The following is a 20437-nucleotide window of genomic DNA, read 5'->3' as shown; positions in this document are numbered from 1 at the left end:
TACTGCTAAGAGAGTTTTATTTTAATAAGGTAATATATTTTATTATATTCAAACAACCTTCATTTCTAAGTGAAACAATTATGTGTAAGTCACTGGCATGTCACTGGGTGCCTTTTATTGGCTGCTACAGCTTGGGGAAAATAGGTAAGAATTACTGACCGTCTAGTTGGATTTCTTGTAGTACATTACTATTTGTTATATATATCAGTAGTTCAAGGTGGCACCTCAAATTAATGGCATCTTCATTAGGAAAAATGAAAAGCCTAAGACCAAAGAAATACCTAAATGGTAGATGACATTATAGTCTGCCACCTGAGAGTCTGCTACAACGTGAGCATAGTTTAAACGACTTGTGCACGATATTTAACCCTAACAACAACCACGTGACATGTAGTAATGAACGGACGAGAAAACGGAATGGGAGACATTGAGTAACGTGACCCGGACCAGCGGCCGGTGCGTGGCCGGGCCCGACTTTAGGCCTTGGAAACAAACCGGTCAGGCAACCTGGCGGCCCCGGCTGACTGCTGGGATGGAGCCAGGTCCTAGTAGCGCAGCCCTGGCCCCAGCCCGGCCCGCTCGGTTTAAAGGCCGCCTAAAGCCGGGCCCCGCCTCCCGCCCGCGCAGCCCTTGTTCTCCCGCCCGCGCCCACCTCGCCCCGCCCCGCCCCGCTCTCCTGCCGGCGCCGCGGCCTTCGCTCGCCGGCGCCGTGTCGCGCGGGTGACGTCATGGGCGTCGGCCCTTTCCATTGGTCCATTTCAATAGTCGCGGGACACTTGAACTGCACGAACAGCCGCCGCCCCGGCGGGCTGCTCGCTTGCCCTCTGGGTGCCTCTGACCCTCCACGCCCGGCGGTGCCTGCCTTTCGCAACCTCCTCGGTTCTCAGCGATCCCGGGCGGCAGGACGGGCGGGCGGGCCCGGGCTGCGGCGGGCGCCTACGGCTGGAGCCTTCCTCGGCGCGGCGGGTCGGCGGGACCGAGTGCACGCTGCTTGGCGCCGCAGGCTGATCCCGCCGCGTCCTCGGGAGCTGTGATGTTGGGCAACTCTGCGGCCCGCGCGGCGGGCTCGGCGCCGCACACTTCGCAGCAGACGGCACCCCACGAGGACCAGGAGAACATCAACCCCGAGAAGGTGTCTCCCGCCCAGCAGCCCCGGACCCGGGCCAGGCTGGCGGTACTGAAGGCCGGGAACCAGCGAGGTCCAGCGCCGCCGCCGCCGAGGCCCAAAACGCGACGGGTAAACAGATGAGCGGATGCATGGGTTCAGCAGGCAGAGGAGGGCGAGAAAGCACCCTCTGGGCTATTTTAGGGAGGTCTGGGTCTGGATTCCCCCTGATCCCTGGTTTTCTGGCGTGTTGGGATGCCACTGGGGTAGTTTGTCCCGTTGCTCTCCCGGCCAGCACTGTGCGTTTGCTGCCTTCTGCTCTCTGTTGGGTTATTTTTCCGTAGATAATGGGGTCAAACCAAGCCAGCCCTACAACATGATTGTGGTCTCTACCCGCCTCCACACCTCTCTCATAGCTTTTAAACCTCAGGCACTGCTCTAGGACCCGGACCTCCTACCACCTCCCCCTAGAGGGAAGTTAAGAGGTTACCTCTCCTTCAGGAAAGGATATAAAAAATACTTTGCTTTTGGTAAATTCCGCCATTTTCCCGGATTTGCTCTGTTGCTCCACCCCGGGGGTTAAAGTGGTGAACCAACATGTTTTTGCCATCTCTTTCCTAAACTTGTCATCATTCTGCAGCTCTTGTGGCCTTGATTCGTTTTCTCTAACCTTTGTATGAATGCCTGTGACAAATTGGACCATCCCTTCTTTTCCTTGACTACTCAAATTTTCTTGCCTGGATTTTGCCCCAGAAAGTTTTCTTTTCCTGATAGAGTATTTGGGAGTAAAAGCAGTGACTGAGACCCATAAGAGGAAGAAAGCAAAACTCCATTTAATAAGCTCAAAGCCAGTTACTGGTTTCTTTTTAGGTTGCACCCCTTAAGGATCTTCCTGTAAACGATGAGCATGTCATTGTTCCTCCCTGGAAAGCAAACAGTAAACAGCCTGCATTTACCATTCATGTGGATGAAGCAGAAGAAGAGTCTGGGAAGAGCCCAGGTGAATCTAAAGAAACAGAATGTGAAGATGTCCTGGCATTTAATTCAGCTATTACTTTACCTGAACCAAGAAAACCACTGGTACCTCTTGATTGTCCAATGGATGGTAGTTTTGGTAAGTTCTAACGAACACCTGTATCAAATCAATATAATCATAATTATTAAATAGGTTGGATTAATGATATTTTGCATTTTAAGACATTATCTTACCAGATCCTTGCTACATTATGAGTTAGGTTTAATGTCACAAGTTTAGAAAGGGTGTGATTTATCTCAGACCTCATTGCTAATACATAACCCCAGTGGCCCACAAAAGAACCTAAATGCAAATTGGGTGCTCTTTCCAGTACACTGCTGATCTCATCAATTTAGGTAGATCTCAACCCCTGGTTTTAGCCTGACTCTGGAAATGTCTACACCATTAGAATAGATTTCAGTTGTATTCATTCCTAAGATTCACTCGGTGCATTCCACTTCAGAGAGGGCTGTGTGAGCGTGCAGCTTGACCTGCTGTGATATTGAACATCTCTTTCGGCTTTAAAATTTTGTTTCTGTGAAACCAGTCTGAGCGATCCTCTGACGCCAGAGAGGAACGTTGTCCTGTGAGTCAGGAGTTGAACCATAGGTATTTGTACTTAACCACGTGTAAGGAGAGTAGCTGATCTAGACAGCTGTGCCCACAGTGTGCGCTGCTGCCGCTTTACGTGGGGCTGTTGAGTCACTGGACACAGCTCACTAAATCCAATCTGGTTTCACTGTTAGTTCTGTTAGTGAGAGGTAGTATGGAAGGAGCAGCAGAGCCCTTTGGAATTAATGTAATTCATGTATTTTTATTTAAAATTTGCAACAAATTTTAACCTCTAAGTGAACCTTGAAGTGAAAAGAATAATGGATGATGTTCTTTGCTTCACAAGGTAATTTAAAATTACAAAAGGTGTTGTTAGCCTGCTTCTGGGTGTTGCCTAGATTGTGCTTTGAATACATCAGACTGGGGTCTGTAAACTCTTAGGGTAAATCCTGTGTTATCTTAGAATTTGGATTTTAACCTGGTCCTATTAGAACCACTGTGCCACTGTCTCTCGTGGAAGATGAATGATACTGTAACATAATACCTGATCCTCATACTTATTTTCCTGTTATTGGCTGGTCAGTGTTTTTTCTTGTTACTATCATTCTAGCCCTGGCCATTCTAGGTGTGGCTCAGTGGTTAGAGTGTCAGCCCGTGGACTGAAGGATCCCGGGTTCAAGTCCAACTGAGGGCATGTACCTTGGCTGCAGGCTCCATTCCTGGCCCTGGTCAGTGTGGGAGTGGGAGGCACCCAATCCATATGTCTCCCTCTCATCGATGTTTCTCCCCCTTCCACTCTTTCTGAAAAGAAATAGAAAAAACATCCTTGCTGGGAGGATTAAAAATATATATCATTCTAAAGCTAAGTGGACAGAGGTACTAAAACCAGAGTGAAGTATCTGTATACTTTGTCCTGGGTGGAATAAATGCTTTGGTAGTGTGGCACTCCCTGCAAGGGCAGTCACTTTGGGCTATTAAGTAGAAAATTAAACAATGAACTTAATTGTACCTTTGAATCCTCCTAGAGTCACCACACACTATGGACATGTCAGTTGTGTTGGAAGATGAAAAGCCAGTGAGTGTTAATGAAGTGCCAGACTACCATGAGGACATTCACACGTACCTTAGGGAAATGGAGGTAAAGGCTCTCAGAATCCACTTTCTGTTCTGCGGTTTATTCAGTGGGGAAATAAAGTGGAGGGAACACCTGTCAGTTTTTAACTGCCCGTGCATTACTCTAATGCTGTTCTTGGGTTTCTAACATATAGCAGCTTTGTTAACGTAGAATAACCTAACTGCTTTAACACTATGCTAAGTAACTTTCTCAACAGATTAAATGTAAGCCTAAAGTGGGTTACATGAAGAAACAGCCAGACATCACCAACAGCATGCGGGCCATCCTCGTGGACTGGTTAGTTGAAGTAGGAGAAGAGTATAAACTCCAGAATGAGACCCTGTACCTGGCCGTGAACTACATCGACAGGTTCCTTTCCTCCATGTCCGTATTGAGGGGAAAACTCCAGCTTGTGGGCACCGCTGCTATGCTCTTAGCCTCGTAAGTCGGCTTGGTTCATTGAGTTAAAAGTGATCAGTACCTTTCTGTGTAGGGAAGAAATGTGATTTTTAACAGTGTGACACAATACACAAGGCAGAGTCGGTGACTACTTCAGTGGTGACAGGTATGGATGAAATGTTCCTAATTTAGGACACAATTTTTCCAGCTCTGGATCCCAGGGTACCTTATTGAATGAACACGTAGACTGGCTACATTTTAATACACTAGGACTAGATTACAAAGTTTTAAAGTGGTTCCTTCCATTAAAAAGGGCTTTCCAGCATATGAGCAAAATGTTCTAAGACATAAAAACTTAAAGTTTAAAACTAAAACATAAAGTGTTTGTTTTTCTAAGAAAACTTCCTAAACTTTCAGTTACTTGGTGAACTCTAGCATTGTTTCTCTCTTGGGAAGTCTCATGTCTCTCATTTACTTTCTTTGCACTGGGAGAAATATCTTAAACGTCCTTTATTGGTCTGGGTCTTCTAATTAGCATTTACCCAGTCGCTGCTAGAAGTAGTCATCAGTGGAAACAGGCAATTGGCGAAAGTAGGTTTTGGATTCATTCTGTGTATTCTGGTAGAGGGATTTCAGAATTGGGATATTCACACTTCTCTTTTAGGACTGATTACTTAAAACTTTTTTCATTGTAGAAAGTTTGAAGAAATATACCCCCCAGAAGTAGCAGAGTTTGTGTACATTACAGATGATACCTATACCAAGAAACAAGTTCTAAGAATGGAGCACCTCGTTCTCAAAGTCCTTGCTTTTGACTTGGCTGCACCAACAGTAAATCAGTTTCTCACCCAATACTTTCTGCACCAGCAGCCTGCAAACTGCAAAGTTGAAAGTTTAGCAATGGTATGTTCTTTTCATTCTGTTGAAGCAAGATTCTTAGGTCACAATTAGGGGCAAGCCCTAGTTTCATTATACAGCTTTGGTCAAGGGGTTAGTATTTCAGGGACAGACTCATGCTGCAGTATGGAAGGAAGACTCCCTGCCATTGGCAAGAGATAATAGAAATTATAGTCCTGGGAAATGGTAGCGAGAAGAGTTATTTTAAAGGTTACTAAAAGTGCCCTGGTGGGGTGGCTCAGTTGCTGGGATCATTGTCCTGCACACCAAGAGGTGGTAGGTTCAGTTCCCAGTCTAGGCACATACCTAGGCTGCAGGTTTGGTCCCTGGTCGGGGCACATATGGGAGGCAACCAATTAATGCTTTTCTCAATAGATGTTTCTCCCTTCCTCTCTTAAAAAGTCAATAAAAACATCCTCAGGTGAGGACTTTAAGAAGTTATTAAGAGGAGAGAGGACTGAAGGAAACACTAAGATAGTGGGCAAATCTAAGATGCGGCTGTGGGAAACTTTCCTGCGGCTGCGCTACAGCAGTCAAAGCCAGGAAGAAATGAGGGCAGAGGCAGACGTGTGAGGTTTGAATTCTAGAGCTCGTGTGACCATCAAGTCTATTCCTTTTCATTCCAGTTTTTGGGAGAGTTAAGCTTGATAGATGCTGACCCATACCTTAAGTACTTGCCGTCGGTCATTGCCGGAGCGGCCTTTCATCTAGCACTCTACACAGTCACGGGACAGAGCTGGGTACGTATCACGTCTTCACACACCTACCTTGTGACTTAACCGCTTGTGCTAGATCCGTTAACTGTTTTCCTCTATAGCTGATGGTTGTCTGGGTGCACTGACCTGGGAAAGCTGTTGAACGCTGTTTAAGCTTCTGCTTGTTAGGTAGAAAGCTTATTACTTGGATTTGAAAGGTGTGCCTTCCACCCCGCTGCAGGGAGAGTAGTAAACATTGATCAAAGTCAGCATAAAAGGTGGAATGCTGGCTTGAGAAAACTGGAAGACCTGCTGGTTGGTGTTTAGTACCGTAATTTAACAAGACTCAAGCTCAGTGCCAACTGTTAACTCGTGTGCGCTCCTAAAAACAACTCAGCGGTGCTCTCCCTCTGCAGCCTGAGTCCTTGGTACAGAAGACTGGCTATACCCTGGAGAGTCTGAAGCCTTGCCTCCTGGACCTTCACCAGACCTACCTCAGAGCGCCGCAGCACGCACAGCAGTCCATCAGAGAGAAGTACAAACACTCCAAGTAAGACCAGGAGTAGGCGTGAAGGAGCTGGCTTGCCCGGGCTGTCCTGTGGCTTTATTAAAGGGCGTAGAGGCCGTTCTCCTGGCAGGCCGTGTGCCGTCACGCGCCTGAGGGAGGGCAGAGGGCCGGGCGTGCGTGTCTGAGGCCGCTCACTCAGGCAGGTGGGAACTGCATTGAGTTCCTGGTACGTTCCCTTCGCTCCACGGATGTTTACTAAAAGCAGGTTTTTTCCTCCTTGCAGGTATCACGGTGTTTCTCTCCTCATCCCACCGGAGACACTACATGTGTAACAGCGAAAGACTGACTTTGTTTTCTGAGTTAAATCAAAGTCTATGGTGTACAGTTTTTATCTTAGGTTTTAACTTTACAATCATTTCTGAATACAAAAGTTATGGTCAACTACAAATTATGGTCTCTATTCCTTTTTAAATGGTTTTAATTTGTATATCTTTTGTACATGTAACTATCTTAGATTGTGGCTGATTGTAAGTGGTTTTGTTAAAGTATTAAGGATGCCAGCTGTCAGGAGAGTAAGAATTAATAAATTGATTTGGAAAACTTGGTTTGTAAGTCAAATAATTTGACTTCAGGGTTTCAGTCAGAAAAATTAATTTCTCCTATGGAAGGCTTCTAAAATTTAAAAACTTGAACTATTTTATAGTTTCAGGAAAACAGACAATAGTTCTGACCCTCATTTTCCCGAGCGTCTGGACTGTTTGCTGGCGCACATGACCTAAGCGTGTCTGGGGTAAATCTGCTTATTTACCAGCCATGATGATCCTCTGTGCACCCTAAGAAAATGCTCCTCCATTCCTTGTAGACTTTGACACTTGGCTGAAGTGAAAATTATTTAAAACCTTGTTAAGTTTTCCAGAGGGTTTATTAAGAGCATAATGTAAAAACTAAAGAAATGACTAGATTTTTAAATGGATTTGTGAATAAAAAATTCCCAAGGTTGCTAGCACTTAAATAAATATCCTTTTAATAGTTATATACACAAAGACAACCACGTGAGCTTTAATTGGCAGTTCTCTTCTTTCTTCTCTTTTTCACTAGCTTTTTACTTGGTGCTTTGTCTTGTTTTGCACTGACAGTCTGTATTCTGTGAATAAAGTAAATTAACAGTTTACTAACAGTATTGGTACTGGAAGCTGATTCCACAGATGACTCGCCCCACTGTGCTTGTTAAATTCTGAATCACAAAAATTGGAGGCCTTATTTATCCAGTAGGACATAACATGTGCCAACTATGAGAGTAAAACGCCCTGAAAGGCATCCAAACAGTTTTACAGAATTAGGTCTTAATGTTTATGAACCTCAGGCTGAAGGAACCAAAGAACAGCTAGATTTCTAATGAGAAAGGGGCATCTTTGTTTACAGTAGGGTAAGGCAAAAATAAAACCAGAGAAGTAAACCAGAAGTTGTCACCTGATTTTCTTCGGATCCTTGTCTGGTTCTAAAATGATCATCTCCTCTTCTTCGCTGTCTGACAGCACTATCGGCGCATCTTTAGGAAAATGGTCAGAGAGCAGCGTAAGTACAGGCACACCTCGCCTCACTGCGCTTCGCTTTACGGCACTTAGAAGATGATTTGTTTTTTACAAATGGAAGGTTTGTGGCAACCCTGAATTAAGTCTATTGGCACCATTTTTCCAACAGGCTCAGATGACGGTTAGCCTTTTTTAGCAATAAGGTATTTTTTTAATTAGCTATGTCCATTGTTTATTTACTGGGAAACCAAAAAATTTGTGACTTGCTGTATTGTGATGGTCTGGAAGCAAAACCTCAGCATCTCTGAGGTAGGCCTGTAATCTCTTGGAAAGTTTTCATAGCAGCGATTCTAAAACTGTTTCCATACAACCAGAGCCCAGGCTACTCTGGGTGCAGGCTGATACGCCTACTTGGTTCTTTCCTTCCCTCAGGTAACTCCTTCGAGCTTTGAAACAGTACGTACTTGATTCCCAAACATGTCTTTAATCATGTAATCACTTGGTACATGTCAAATAGAAAAGTTAGGGGGAAATAATTTTACAGACATAATATAGCATCTTGTAGAACGAACTTGGAAACTGAAGTCAATACGCCAATTGAACTACTTGTGCCGCTCTATAAGGTACCACAATTTATCTTAGAATTTGCTAAGTTTGAAGATCTAAATTTTTAATTTCTCCCTATTATATAACAGCACTGGAAAAAAAATAACCTAGAAGCACAATTGTTGGGTCAAAAGGCATATATACCTTCCAAAAGATATTGCCAAACCCTCTGTAAATATTGTTCCAATTTACACTCCAAGAACGTCTATGAAGAACCCATTTTCCTATACAACCTTGCCAGGCTGGTATTTTTAACACTGCCCAATACAGCAGTCAAAAATTGCTATCTCATTTTTTGCTTTGAATTTGTTTCCTTCATTATTACCAGGGTTGGCATATGTAATTGGCCATTTGTATTATATTTGAGAATTACTTTGTATCCTTTGCCTATTTTTCTCCTGAACCTTCATTAATGACATATAATGTGAATTAAAACCCTTTTCCCAGTTGGTTGTTGGTATATCAGGTCTTTGTATTTTGAGTTTTCAATTAGTTTTGCACTTTGTTTACATGCTTTAGAAAGGCTTTACCTGCTCCATCCCAATTATCTCAGGTCCCCTTTATTATTCAGTTGAAAATATGACCATCAAATATTCTAGCAGCTAACCTTATTCCTAGAAAACAGTTCATAAATATAAAAAGGGGCATATGCGAGGGTGCTCAGCGTAGCACTGAAACAGTAAAAATATGGTAAGGACATAATTTATCAATAAGGGAATTACTAATCCAGCTAGTGACATTCAACACTACAGAATTCTAAGCATTTAAAGAGTGGCTGATGTATATGTAATCACGTGGAAAGCCTAAAGCTTTATAGACGGCTCGGTGTGGAAGCACCTTACATGCTGTAAATAAATACATGGGCCAAGCTCTGAGGGAGACGCCAAATAAAGTGACCACTAGGAAAGTGAATACAGGCCCCGATCAATGGGGATCACCCCCAAGACCACAGCAGGCTCAGTGATGTTTATAGGCGCTACTTTCCTTCCTCAAAGGCAGGCAGGCGGTGCACCACACACTCAGTACATGCACCCTTTAGTTCTCTGCCCACCTAATGCCTAGGTCCTTCCTTGTATGATTGCTATTTTTACTACATGAAAAAGCTCCTCATGATTACTTTCTAGTATGGGCCAAGCAAGAATGTGGTTTTCTTAAAAGAAACATCCACTGGTAAAATCAGTTTCTCTAGTTCTAAGGCTTTCAGAATGCAAAGAACACCCAAGACCCACATTCCAGGTAAATCTGGAATTTTGTACCAATACTGCTCATGTGGGAGCCATGTGTGGACATGTAATTTTTTATTGACCAGAATTAAAATTTAGAATTCAGCCCTGGCTGGTGTGACAGTGTGTTAGAACGCTGGCCCTCCCACTGAAGGGTCGAGGGTTCGACTCTGGGTCAAGGGTGCATACCTGGGGTTGCAGGTTCAGTCTCTGGCCCCCGTCAGGATGCATGCAGGAGGCAACCAATTGATGTGTCTCACACAGGGATGTTTCTCTCTCCCATCCTCCCTCACTTCCACTCTCTAAAAATCAATGGAAGAATATCCTCGGGTGAGAATTGACAAAAAATGAATAAATAAAATTCAGAATTCAGCTCCTCAGTCACACCAGCCACATTTAGTGCTCACCACCTGCGTGTGGCTAGGGTACTGTATGGTATCAGACAGTGTACATGTAGGACTTTCTGGTACTGCAGAAAGTTCTATCTGGACAGCACTATCCTAGGATGTTATGTTACAAGCTTTATGTTTCAGGCTTGGAACTACAGAAAAAAAGGAGCATGCAGGAGTAAGATTTTTAAGAAATCTTCAAAGTCTCACTCGAGAGAGATTCAAAGATGGCACAGATTAAGTGGAAGCTAAAGACACTCCAAAGAAACCTCCTTAAAACTGGACGACACAAACATACATAAAAGAAAAACCCCCAAAACATTTTGTTACATTGAAAATGTAGCTACATCTACATACCAAAGAGCTACCACCACACCACAAACAAGCATATTCTTTTAGAAAAGAATCGGAGTTAATAATGCAATTAGCTTCAACAGTTTAGCTGAAATTTAGTTCCTCTAACAACAGGAACTAATATAAAAATAAGATCCCTATTTTAGGGATATTTTAACCTATAGACAGGGATAGATCATATATACATATAAGTACATATGTAACTTAATGTCTACATAGCATATAATATAAGCCATGAAGTACCACCTACCTTGGCTCCCAACGGTGGAGACCTCTGGGGTGGCGCCCGCTTCCGCACTGTGGAGCCCGGTGGCTCCACCGCTGCTGCCTTCCTCCTCGTCTTCCTCCTCGGAGTCTTCGAGATCCCCCCAGGAGTTTTCTACTCCTTCCCCGATTTGGGCAGTGCCAGGAGTCCAGAGCACAGGTTTAGAAACGCTTAACAGTTAAGGAAGCTGCATAACAGAAGCCCGGCTCTGCGGTGCAGGCTGAAAAAGACCAGGCCAGTCGTCGTCTTTTAAGGCAGCCCCGGCCTCAGATCCCCAGGGGAAATCTGCCCCCAGCTATGCTACGGGGGCTGGTCCACGAAGATAAACCTAAATCGGGAGCTCGGGTGGGTGTACGGAGAACGGTGAGAAACAGACTGGCTGAACCTTTCAGCTGTATCCTAATAAACCTGGCAAAAGGAATGGCAAGAACGATGTGTCAGTGCAGAGAGAGGCTGACCGTGCCCCTGAGATCAAAGAGCCATTTTCCAAAGGAAAATGAAACACTAATTTGGTCTTAAAACAGAATTTTCTGGGTTTCATAGGACAGCTGAAGAGAAGGTGGATGTGAGACCGACTTACTGACTCATTACTCTCCTGTATCTTAAATGCTTTCTCTAACACAGTGCAGTGTTTCAGAGACAAACTTCAATATGTGCCCCTTCCGCAGCCCTAGTAACGCGCAGCAGCATGAACCTTCTTGTTACTGGAAACAAATCAAACCACAGCCGATAAAGATACACTTCTGGAGGAGGCTCGGCCTCAGCTATGATTTCTTCTGCCTTCTCCTCTACATCGGAGGTATCAACAGGGGCCTTTTCCATTTTAAATGCTGTGATCCTTTGTTTTGCTATAGACTCTGCAAAGCCAAATTTTCCACCTTCTTTCCTGTGCGGGTTTTTTTGGGGCGGGGATGTGGGGGATGATGGAAGGAAAGACAAAAAAGGTATAAAGTTAACTATATCCTTTTGATAAGAAATACTGGAACAGTTATTTAACTAACTTGACTTCACCAATTTATTATGCATATCAACAGAAATAATGCAAAGACCTCTACTGACTTACTGAACCATGTGCCAAGCACACGCTAGGGGCTTAAAGTGGGTTATTTTCTCACCCTCGAACCAGCCGTACAGGTAGGGGTTCACCTCCCATGCTGCAAAAGACACTGAGGTGCAGCTACAGGGCCTGCTTCATGTCACGTGGTGGGAAGATGGGAATCAACCCAGTTTGTTCTCTCAGTTAATTTGAGTTACTAAGTCTTTTCTAAGAAAATGTTAAATTTTTAAAAAATATACTTTTATTTGGTGACTATTAAGTTTTTGTTTTTTACCCCGACCCCAGGATATTTTTTCCATTGCTTTTTAGAGAGAGTGGAAGGGAGAGAGAGACAGATCAATTGGTTGCCTCCTGCACGCGCCCCCTAACTGGGGCTGGGGATCGAGCCTGCAACCAAGTCCATGGGCTGATGCTCTGACCACTAAACCAAGCTGGCTAGGGCAAAAATGTTTTGTATTTTTTTAAAGACAAATATTATATGGCTTTTCAGGACAGACTGTATAAATTAGAATACAGTACAACAAACAGTTCAATCAACTTTCAAAAAACATTTAGTATATTCAACTGAGATTAATAGATAAGGAAAGATCCAAGTGTGTGGTTACCTCTGTGAAAAAAGAATCCTTAACAGAGAAATCTATAAAACGGCCATTTAGTTCTAACAATATTAAACTTACCTAACTTTCTGGTCATTCTCCAAAGCCTTCTGTATTAGCTCTGTAATTTCAGCTACTTTCACACCAGCTATTTTACTGCATCTCAAAACCTATTTATAAAAATGAACTGTTATTTAAAGACAACAAACCAGCTTTCTCTAATAAAACCAAGAACAAGAGTAGTTTTCCTAACTTTATAATTAAAGCAAGTTGTGAGTTGTTTTAAAGTATCTGAAGGACTATCACACACTAAGGGAAAAGACCCGAAAGTGTCTCTGTGATGCTGTAACAGACAGCAGTGAAAGGCCACTGACACACATGCTCAGGGAGCACTAACTCCGTGTGTGTGAGTGAGCCACAGCACCAGGACCACACGTGGTTGCAGAGTACCCCTGGAGCTTTCAGAAAGCCAAGGTTCTGGGGCTTCAGGGACCTAATGGATCAGTCGCTCTGGAAATACGGACCTGGGAGTGGTCATGACACTGATAATGACGGTGATAAGAAACACTGCACACTTAATATATGCTACAGTGCAACATATCTACTTATCCTTATATTCTTCTAATAAGGTGTCACTAGTAACATTACTCCATATTTTACAGATAAAGAAACCAAGGCATGAAGATATGAAATCATTTGCCAAAGATCAGTTAGCATAACGCAAAGCTGGAATTCCAACTAAAGCAGTCTGTGCCCTTAAGCACCTGCACCATATGGTGCCTGGCAATCTACTTTCTAAAAGCCCCAGTGAAGCTGACATGTAGCTGGATTTGAGAACTGCTTATTATACCCAAATTCTAAAAGTAAAGCTATCTTTTAACCTAATTTCTATTTCTGACACTGGTTTTTGGATAGAAACATGAATCTCTTTCTTCACTGGAAAGTACAAAGTGTCCCTCCACCTAGAAGGGTAAAACCCTGGAGGGCCATACGTGGGAGCAGCAGGGAGGAAGGGAGCTTAAGTGTAGCCACCAGTCAACAGAGGTAATGACAGTACTGAAACCAGATTTTAACACATCCCAGAATCAATCACTGGGTAAATCGTTGGGTTTTAGTTAAAAAAAATTAAGAAAAAGCTTCTAAAAGAAGAGACTATTCTTAGTGGGACATTAACCACAGCACTAACTTGCTCATTTAGCAGCATTATCCCTCCACTGGACTGGATGGTACAAATCTCTCGATGCTTGTTCACGGCAATCACCAGCAGCCCATCCATGACACGTTCCTCTCGCTCGCTGGGGTCCACCAACAAAAATGTTCTGAAAGGAATGTTAAATGGACCTGAACAAATCTTGTAAATTTTAAGATGATGGATATTTTTAAATGATGGCATTAATAAAGTCAACACTGTGAAGGCCTAAGCCTTAGATTTGAGTCACTTTAATGGGAAAAGATACAAGAGACTTTGTTTTTATGAACCCAAAATAATGTTAAGTATATATTGCTAGCTGTCACAGTAAAATGACATTAAGTTCATACTGGCTTTATTTTTTCATTATTTTTTATTCTCATCCAAGGATTTTTTAAAAAATTGCTTTTCAGAGAGAGGAAGGGAGGGACATCAATGTGAGAGAGAGATGTCAATTTGTTGCCTCCCGCACATGCCCCCCCCCCCCCCCCGACTGGGGCCTGGGATTAAGCCTGCAACCAAGGTACATGCCCTTGGCCAGAATCAAACCCAGGACACTTCAGTCTGCAGGCCAGCGTTCTAACCACTGAGGCAAACTGGCCAGGGCCATAATGGTTTTATTTCAATAATATACAGTCAAAATCTAAAGCTATCATTTTGATTAAATAACTTGTGGTTCATTAATAAAAACTTAAGATAATTTGATCAATTTTAAAGTCTCCTTAATGGCCTATACTCTGAAATTCTTCTAGGTTCCGCTATTGGCTCATTTAAAAAATGCTGTATTTCTACCCTAATGGTAGCTGCTAGTCACATGTGGTTACTGAGCCCTTGAAATGTGCTGATTCAAACTGAATGGACAATAATGGATTTCAAAGACTTAGTAGAAATGAAATATATTTCATGAATAACTTTTAAGATATTGATTACGTAATATCTTAGCTATATTAAGTAAAATAAAATATGTAAAAATTAAATTTACCTGACTTTTTCCACCTTTCTAAGGCCTGGGAAATTTTAAATTACATATATGGCTCAAGCTGTATTTCTGCCTGGTGGTGCTGGTCTGTCCCCCTCATGGAATTCAGTATGTCAGTAACTGAAAGGTGAATGCTTTTCTCTAGTTCTTATTCATAAAATCGTTAAAATATGTATACCTCCCTTAGTTTCTACAAAGGGGCAAGGTGCAGGCTTTCACGTGAAGGCAGTGGCGCGGCCCCGGGCCTCCAGGTCTGCTGTGGTCGGAGGAACCAGCAGTGAGTGTGGAAGCTGCTGGGAGCTGCAGGAGCCGAGATTCTCCCACACGAGAACCATTCGCTGTGACCTACTCCCAGAACCACTCCATCTACCATGCTCCAAAGTCCTGCTTCCGTTAATCCTCAGTAATTCTCACCCCACTTCCCCAATTAGAGCCTAGCCTTCAATCTCTTAACACCTGCACATCTCTAGGAAAGAGAAGACCCTACCATGTGGCAGGTACATTCATAAATTTACGACACGCCATGAAAAGAAAAACGTGGAGTCCGTTCATTATAAAAGAGTTTGTCTTTTCTATCGAGAAAGCTCTCTGCCAACTAAAGCCCTTACAAAGAAAAGGCTAAAGTTAGAAATGCAGTTTCTTCCTGAACTATCAGGTGCTTGTTCATTTGTCCATGGCACACTTGAGTGAAACAACAAAGTTCCCAGCTGCGCTGGTCACTTCAGCCACAGCGAGGAGACTCACCCTTGCTGGAAGAAGGCAAAACTGACGCAGATCGGCATGTGGTGGATGCTCAATGGGACAGGGTCCCGCTCTTCTGCACTGTACTGTTTGAAAATAAAAGCCATGAGCATACAAAATAATCATTTTGCACATCAAGTATTAAAATAAAAAATGAGCTTCCTTGAATCCTCATTGAGTACCTAATAACTCCTTTTACAATTATCTACCTGCCTTTGCCACTCATGTTCCTTAAAACTTTATGCATTAGTCAAAAAGCTGTATTGAGGCATATTTTACATACCATAAGTCCACTCACTGTAAGTATAGGATTCACTTTTTAGCACATTTTCAATACATTTATAGTTACGTAACTATCACCACAATCCAGTTTTTTTAACAGTTCCATTACCCAACCCCCCACACTTCCCTTGAGCCTGTTTGCAGTCAGTTCTCACTTCCAGCCCCAAGAAACCACTCATCTACTTTCTGTCTCTCTAAATCTGCCTGTTCTGAGCATCCCATATAAGTGGAATCAAACGACTTTTTTAGTCTTTTGCACCTGCCTCCTTTCAGCTCACATGTCTCACCCATCCTGTAGCATGTATCAGTGGCTTGGTCCTTTTTACTGCAGAACTGTAGTCCACAGTATGGACAGACCACCTTTCGTTTTTCCCTTCAGCTGATAAACATTTAGATTGTTTCCAGTTTGGGGCTATTACAATCATGCTATGAACATTCACTAAGTCTTTGAGTGACCATACACTTTACTTTCATTCCTCTTGAGTAGATTCCTAGGCATGGAGTTTCTAGGCTGTACATGTTTGCACTTAGCTTTTTAAGAAACTGCCAAACTTTTCCAACGTGGCTGTATCATTTCACATTACCACCAGCAATAACTACAGTATTTTTAAACTGATATCTTTTTATTTAAATGTTTTTACTGACTTCAGAGAGGAAGAAAGAGGGAGAGAGAGATAGAAACATCAATGATGAGAGTCATTGATTGGCTGCCTCCTGCATGCCCCCTACTGGGGATCAAGCCCACAACCCGAACATGTGCCCTGACCAGGGATCAAACCCTGTTCTCCTGGTTCATAGGTCGACTCTCAACCGCTGAGCTATACCAGCCGGGCAACTGATACCTTTTTTGTCTACTAAGCACTCTCTACTTGTTTTTACTTCCTTATATTATCTCCCTTCTCTAAAAGAACATCTCTATTGTTAAAAAACCTCTGTCCCTACCTCTAAGTCTTTAACGAGTCTGCTCCAGTCTAGTGCCAAAAAGCAGCATCATGAATGACTGCTTAGAGAATCTGGGCCTTTGATGTTTCCTTTTGTGACCCCAGGACTTGAACTACCAGCACAGTGCACTCTCATTATTCTAGCATGTAATTTACATAAATTAAAGCGAACATACTCAACATGTAAGAGAAAGACAACATAAACTGAACCAGTCAGTGGTTTTCAAAATGTGGTCCTTGCACCAGCAGCATCGGTATCACCTGGGAGCTCGGTTAGAAGTACAGTATCACAGGTTCTGCCCCTACCCTCCTCTGAGGGTAGAGCCTAGCAGTAAGTTATAACAAGCTTTACAGGTATTTCTGATGGACTTTGCCACAGAGCAAACACAAGCATCTCACTGTGCTGAGAATCATGTATTTTTCACACACGTGATCCCTAAACATAACACAATCACTTCATCTAACGCTCAAGCCACAGAAGTCATTTGTTGTATTCTAGAAAGCCAGGCTACAGTGTGCTTTTACTGAAACTTGAATAAAGGAGAGTTGTGATTTCAAGGACAATTTTGACCATACGTAGTTTTTGCTTTATGAACACATTTCAGAACATACCTAATTTCCATCTACACCAAGACTTGACCAATAACAAGTTGCCTGCGCATCAAGGATATTCATTCAGTCACAGAGAGGAGCATGGCTCACACTGTGGGAGCTTACCAGTGTTACTTCCTCTCCTTGGACAGACACGTCAGGTCTTCGGAAGTGACACAAGGCTACAATTGCAGCAATGCTGGCGGCATCAATAATATTTCCATCATGATTTAATAAATGTAGATCCACACGTATTTGCCAAACCTGAAAGTGCATTTCAAACAAAAATAAGTCCTAACTGATCACGACCAGTGGCTATGTAAAAGGAAAAGTAACACTATGTGCCAATATTTCTCTTGCTGTTAAAACATGGTTACTCCTCTTAGTATCAATAAAACTATATTTAGAAAAATGTTAAGCCAGACCAACATCTGAAATACCAATAGTTCACCCTTCTATGAGTCATCTGACAACAGTAAAATATATGCTCAAAACACACGGAACCATTCTACTTTTTTTTTTTAACCTCACCCAAGGATATTTTTTCCATTGCTTTTTTTGGGGGGGGTGATTGGTTGCGTCCCACATGTACCCCAACCAGGGCCAGGGATTGAGCCTCAACCGCCATTCTAAATTTAATACTAATATTTCCCTAACTCCAAGCCCAATTATATTTTTATTGTGTCTCCTAACTTAAAAACTTCAAACTCTTAGGTTTTACTTGACAATATTTATGATAACTTTACAAGTAATGCAAATAGGACGTGTCACCTTCAAGCATGGAATGTGGAAAGGCTAAGAGACTTTTCTGGAGTCAAAAAGATGGTCAAAATACCCTAATCAAGACTACAGTTCTAATATCGTGCAGAACAATTTATTGAGAATAAAATTTCCAGTGTCAGGCTACCACTGACTCACTGTATGGCGCTGTGTAAGTCAAGAACACTATCCAGATGGAGGATTCAATCTGTTCTTCAGTTCATCCATAAAAAAGGAAAACAGCCCTAGCCAGTTTGGCTCAGTGGTTAGAGCGCTGGCCCATGGACTGAAGGGTCCCCAGTTCAAATCCAGCCAAGGGCATGCACCTCGGCTGCAGGCTCCATCCCTGGCCCCAGTCAGGGCTCGTGTGGGAGGCAACCAATCCATGTGTCTCTCACATCGATGTTTCTCTGTCTCTCTGTCTCTCCCTTCCACTCTCTCTAAAAAGCAATGGAAAAAAAAATCCTTAGCTGAGGATTTAAAAAAAACACATTACCTGCTTCTATCAACTCACTTAAACAACATAAGAAAATAAATAAAAATATATGAAAAACGAGTTCTTTGAATAAGACATTTTCACACAAACTCAAGTTGCTATTTTCACAATGTTTTTTGTCCCTTCAGAGGCAGATGACACAAAGTTCTATGGGTGGCACTCAGGAACATTAGAAGTGAAGTGAACCAGTGCAAAAATGAATTAACCAAAGCTCTAATTATGCACAGATACAGAGATCCATGAATTAACAATATTCATCCTAAGATGAAGCATTTTGGGCATATTCCCCACCTTTTCACCAGCAACAACACAGAGAGATTCTGTGTCTATACACTTCGAATTTCTTAGACATCTTTCCAAGAGACGATTCAACTTCACCAAGAGATCTGACTGCCTATGAAAATAGGAATGGGCTAATGTCATGAAATATGACACCAGGCATTAAAACAATACCTTGTTACTGCTGCTATGTTATCCTCTGGTTAAAACAGTTTAAGAAGATGATTTAAATACCTGCCAGGTTCAAAAGCTGGGGCAGCCATCTGAGAGAGTTCAAGGTTAAAAAAAAGAATACCTTCTGTTGCCCTATTGAGTTTTGGAGAAACAAGTTCACAGGAAACCTGTCCAAGAACTCTGCAAAGAGAAAGTATAAATCTGCTGACTAAATGCATTTCCTTTACAATTAAAAAAAAACTAAAACAAATACCAATTAAGTTTCAGTCTTACTCTGAGTAATAAGACACTCAGCATGAAATATCATTAGAGGCTTATTACATATAAAGTATAGTAGTAGGATATATACAGGAATAAAATATATATTGGTATACCCAAACAAATACAAAAAAAAAAAAAAAATCTCTTATTTACAATACTAATTACTCTACAGAACCTTAAAAAAAAAAATCAGTGACCTTAACTTCTCTTTTCTAAAACAAGTATCTATCGATACAAGACAGCACGATAGCAATGAAAACTTGAGATTTCTTAAGAGTTTTCCTATGGCACGTTCACCAATACTATCTGACCAAAATCCTCACAACTTGCAAATGAGTATTAAAAACCTAATTCTCATGCCACTTGGGGAAACAGGTAAGTAGGACAAGATGTGCAAGAAACAAATTCAGTGCAATCAAGGACTGTGTGATACCCATGTAACAGAAAATATGTTTATGATAAAAAATTTAAAGTGTGACCGTAAATCCAAAAAAAAAATCTTGCATTAAACGAACTATACTAATTTCTGGCAGCGAAACCAAGTACCGTCCAGACGGCCTAGCTGCACCGTAAACAACTGAGTCAATTAGGTTCTTTTCAACTCCCTCCTGTTGAGCTACTTGAGCTCCTGACTTGAACGCTTTGTTACCTTGTTTTCCCAAGTTCCACAATACAGCACCCGTAATCTGTTCCGAATGTGATCTTGATGTTCCTATAATCATAGGTTTGTCTGCCGTCCAGCCGCTGCAAGCACAACATGCATTCGTTCAGTCCCTCGACAATACTTAGTGAGCAGCTACTTTGCGCCAGGCCCGGGCTAAGCACCTGCAGGGACGTGGATCCCGACCACCCCTCCACAGCAAGGGGAAACCGGGAGCCCGGGCACTGGCAGTCGCTGGGGTGACTCGAGCTGTAAAAAGAACCCAACAGAGCCGAGGAAAACCTGGGGGGCTAGGAAAGCTCCGGCCGCCCCCAGGGGCTCCGGGGCCTGCGAGGGCCAGGTCTGCGCGGCCGGGCCACCCGAGCGCCCACGCAGCCCGGGCCACTCGGGGCCGTTTACCTTCCTCTCCTCGATGGCGCGGAGCAGGAAGCGGCGCTCGCAGTTTGAAAGCGGTGTCTCCTTCATGCTGCGGGGTGACGGGACCCACGGACACCGGGATCCGCGCGCGGGGAGCACGCAACCCCAACCCCAGCACGCGCGTCGCGCTGGCTGGCGGCGCAGGCGTTTTACGTCATCAGGGCTCGGCGGCGCCACCGCGCAGGCTCAGAGCGCGGACCGCGCGGGCGGAAGCGGCCGCGGTGCTGAGGCTGGCGGCGCTCTCCGTGGAAACATCTATTTTATCGTAAAGTGTGGGGGCGGGGCGGCCCCCAAAATAAGCGTCAGTGGTAGACACTGACTCCAGTGCAGCGCTCTCACCGCGCCCTCTCCTCGTTCTGG

At 43.3% G+C, this 20437-nt stretch overlaps 2 protein-coding genes across 2 annotated transcripts; one reads left to right on the top strand and one right to left on the bottom strand.

The window, feature by feature from the left end:
• Window positions 1-80: 80 nt before the first annotated feature.
• Window positions 81-8869, top strand: CCNA2 (cyclin A2). The gene is made up of 8 exons (XM_081136334.1): window positions 81-1237; window positions 1976-2219; window positions 3698-3810; window positions 4004-4227; window positions 4881-5088; window positions 5709-5822; window positions 6194-6327; window positions 6569-8869. The coding sequence occupies exons 1-8, from the start codon at window positions 1034-1036 to the stop codon at window positions 6615-6617; spliced, it is 1290 nt and encodes a 429-aa protein (XP_080992460.1). The 5' UTR covers window positions 81-1033; the 3' UTR covers window positions 6618-8869.
• On the bottom strand, window positions 7293-20230 carry EXOSC9 (exosome component 9). Its single transcript, XM_081136332.1, has 12 exons — window positions 20060-20230; window positions 19649-19743; window positions 18799-18918; window positions 18577-18679; window positions 17157-17294; window positions 15220-15302; window positions 13494-13626; window positions 12389-12477; window positions 11394-11540; window positions 10640-10824; window positions 7756-7834; window positions 7293-7429 (listed from the first exon to the last, which is right to left on the bottom strand). The coding sequence occupies exons 1-12, from the start codon at window positions 20123-20125 to the stop codon at window positions 7345-7347; spliced, it is 1323 nt and encodes a 440-aa protein (XP_080992458.1). The 5' UTR covers window positions 20126-20230; the 3' UTR covers window positions 7293-7344.
• Between the last annotated feature and the right edge of the window lie 207 nt (window positions 20231-20437).

This window comes from Miniopterus schreibersii (assembly GCF_964146895.1).
Source record: "Miniopterus schreibersii genome assembly, chromosome: 4".
Lineage (NCBI taxonomy): Eukaryota > Metazoa > Chordata > Mammalia > Chiroptera > Miniopteridae > Miniopterus > Miniopterus schreibersii.
The sequence above is the reverse complement of the archived record's forward strand: the minus strand, read 5'-3'. Positions and strand labels throughout refer to the sequence as shown.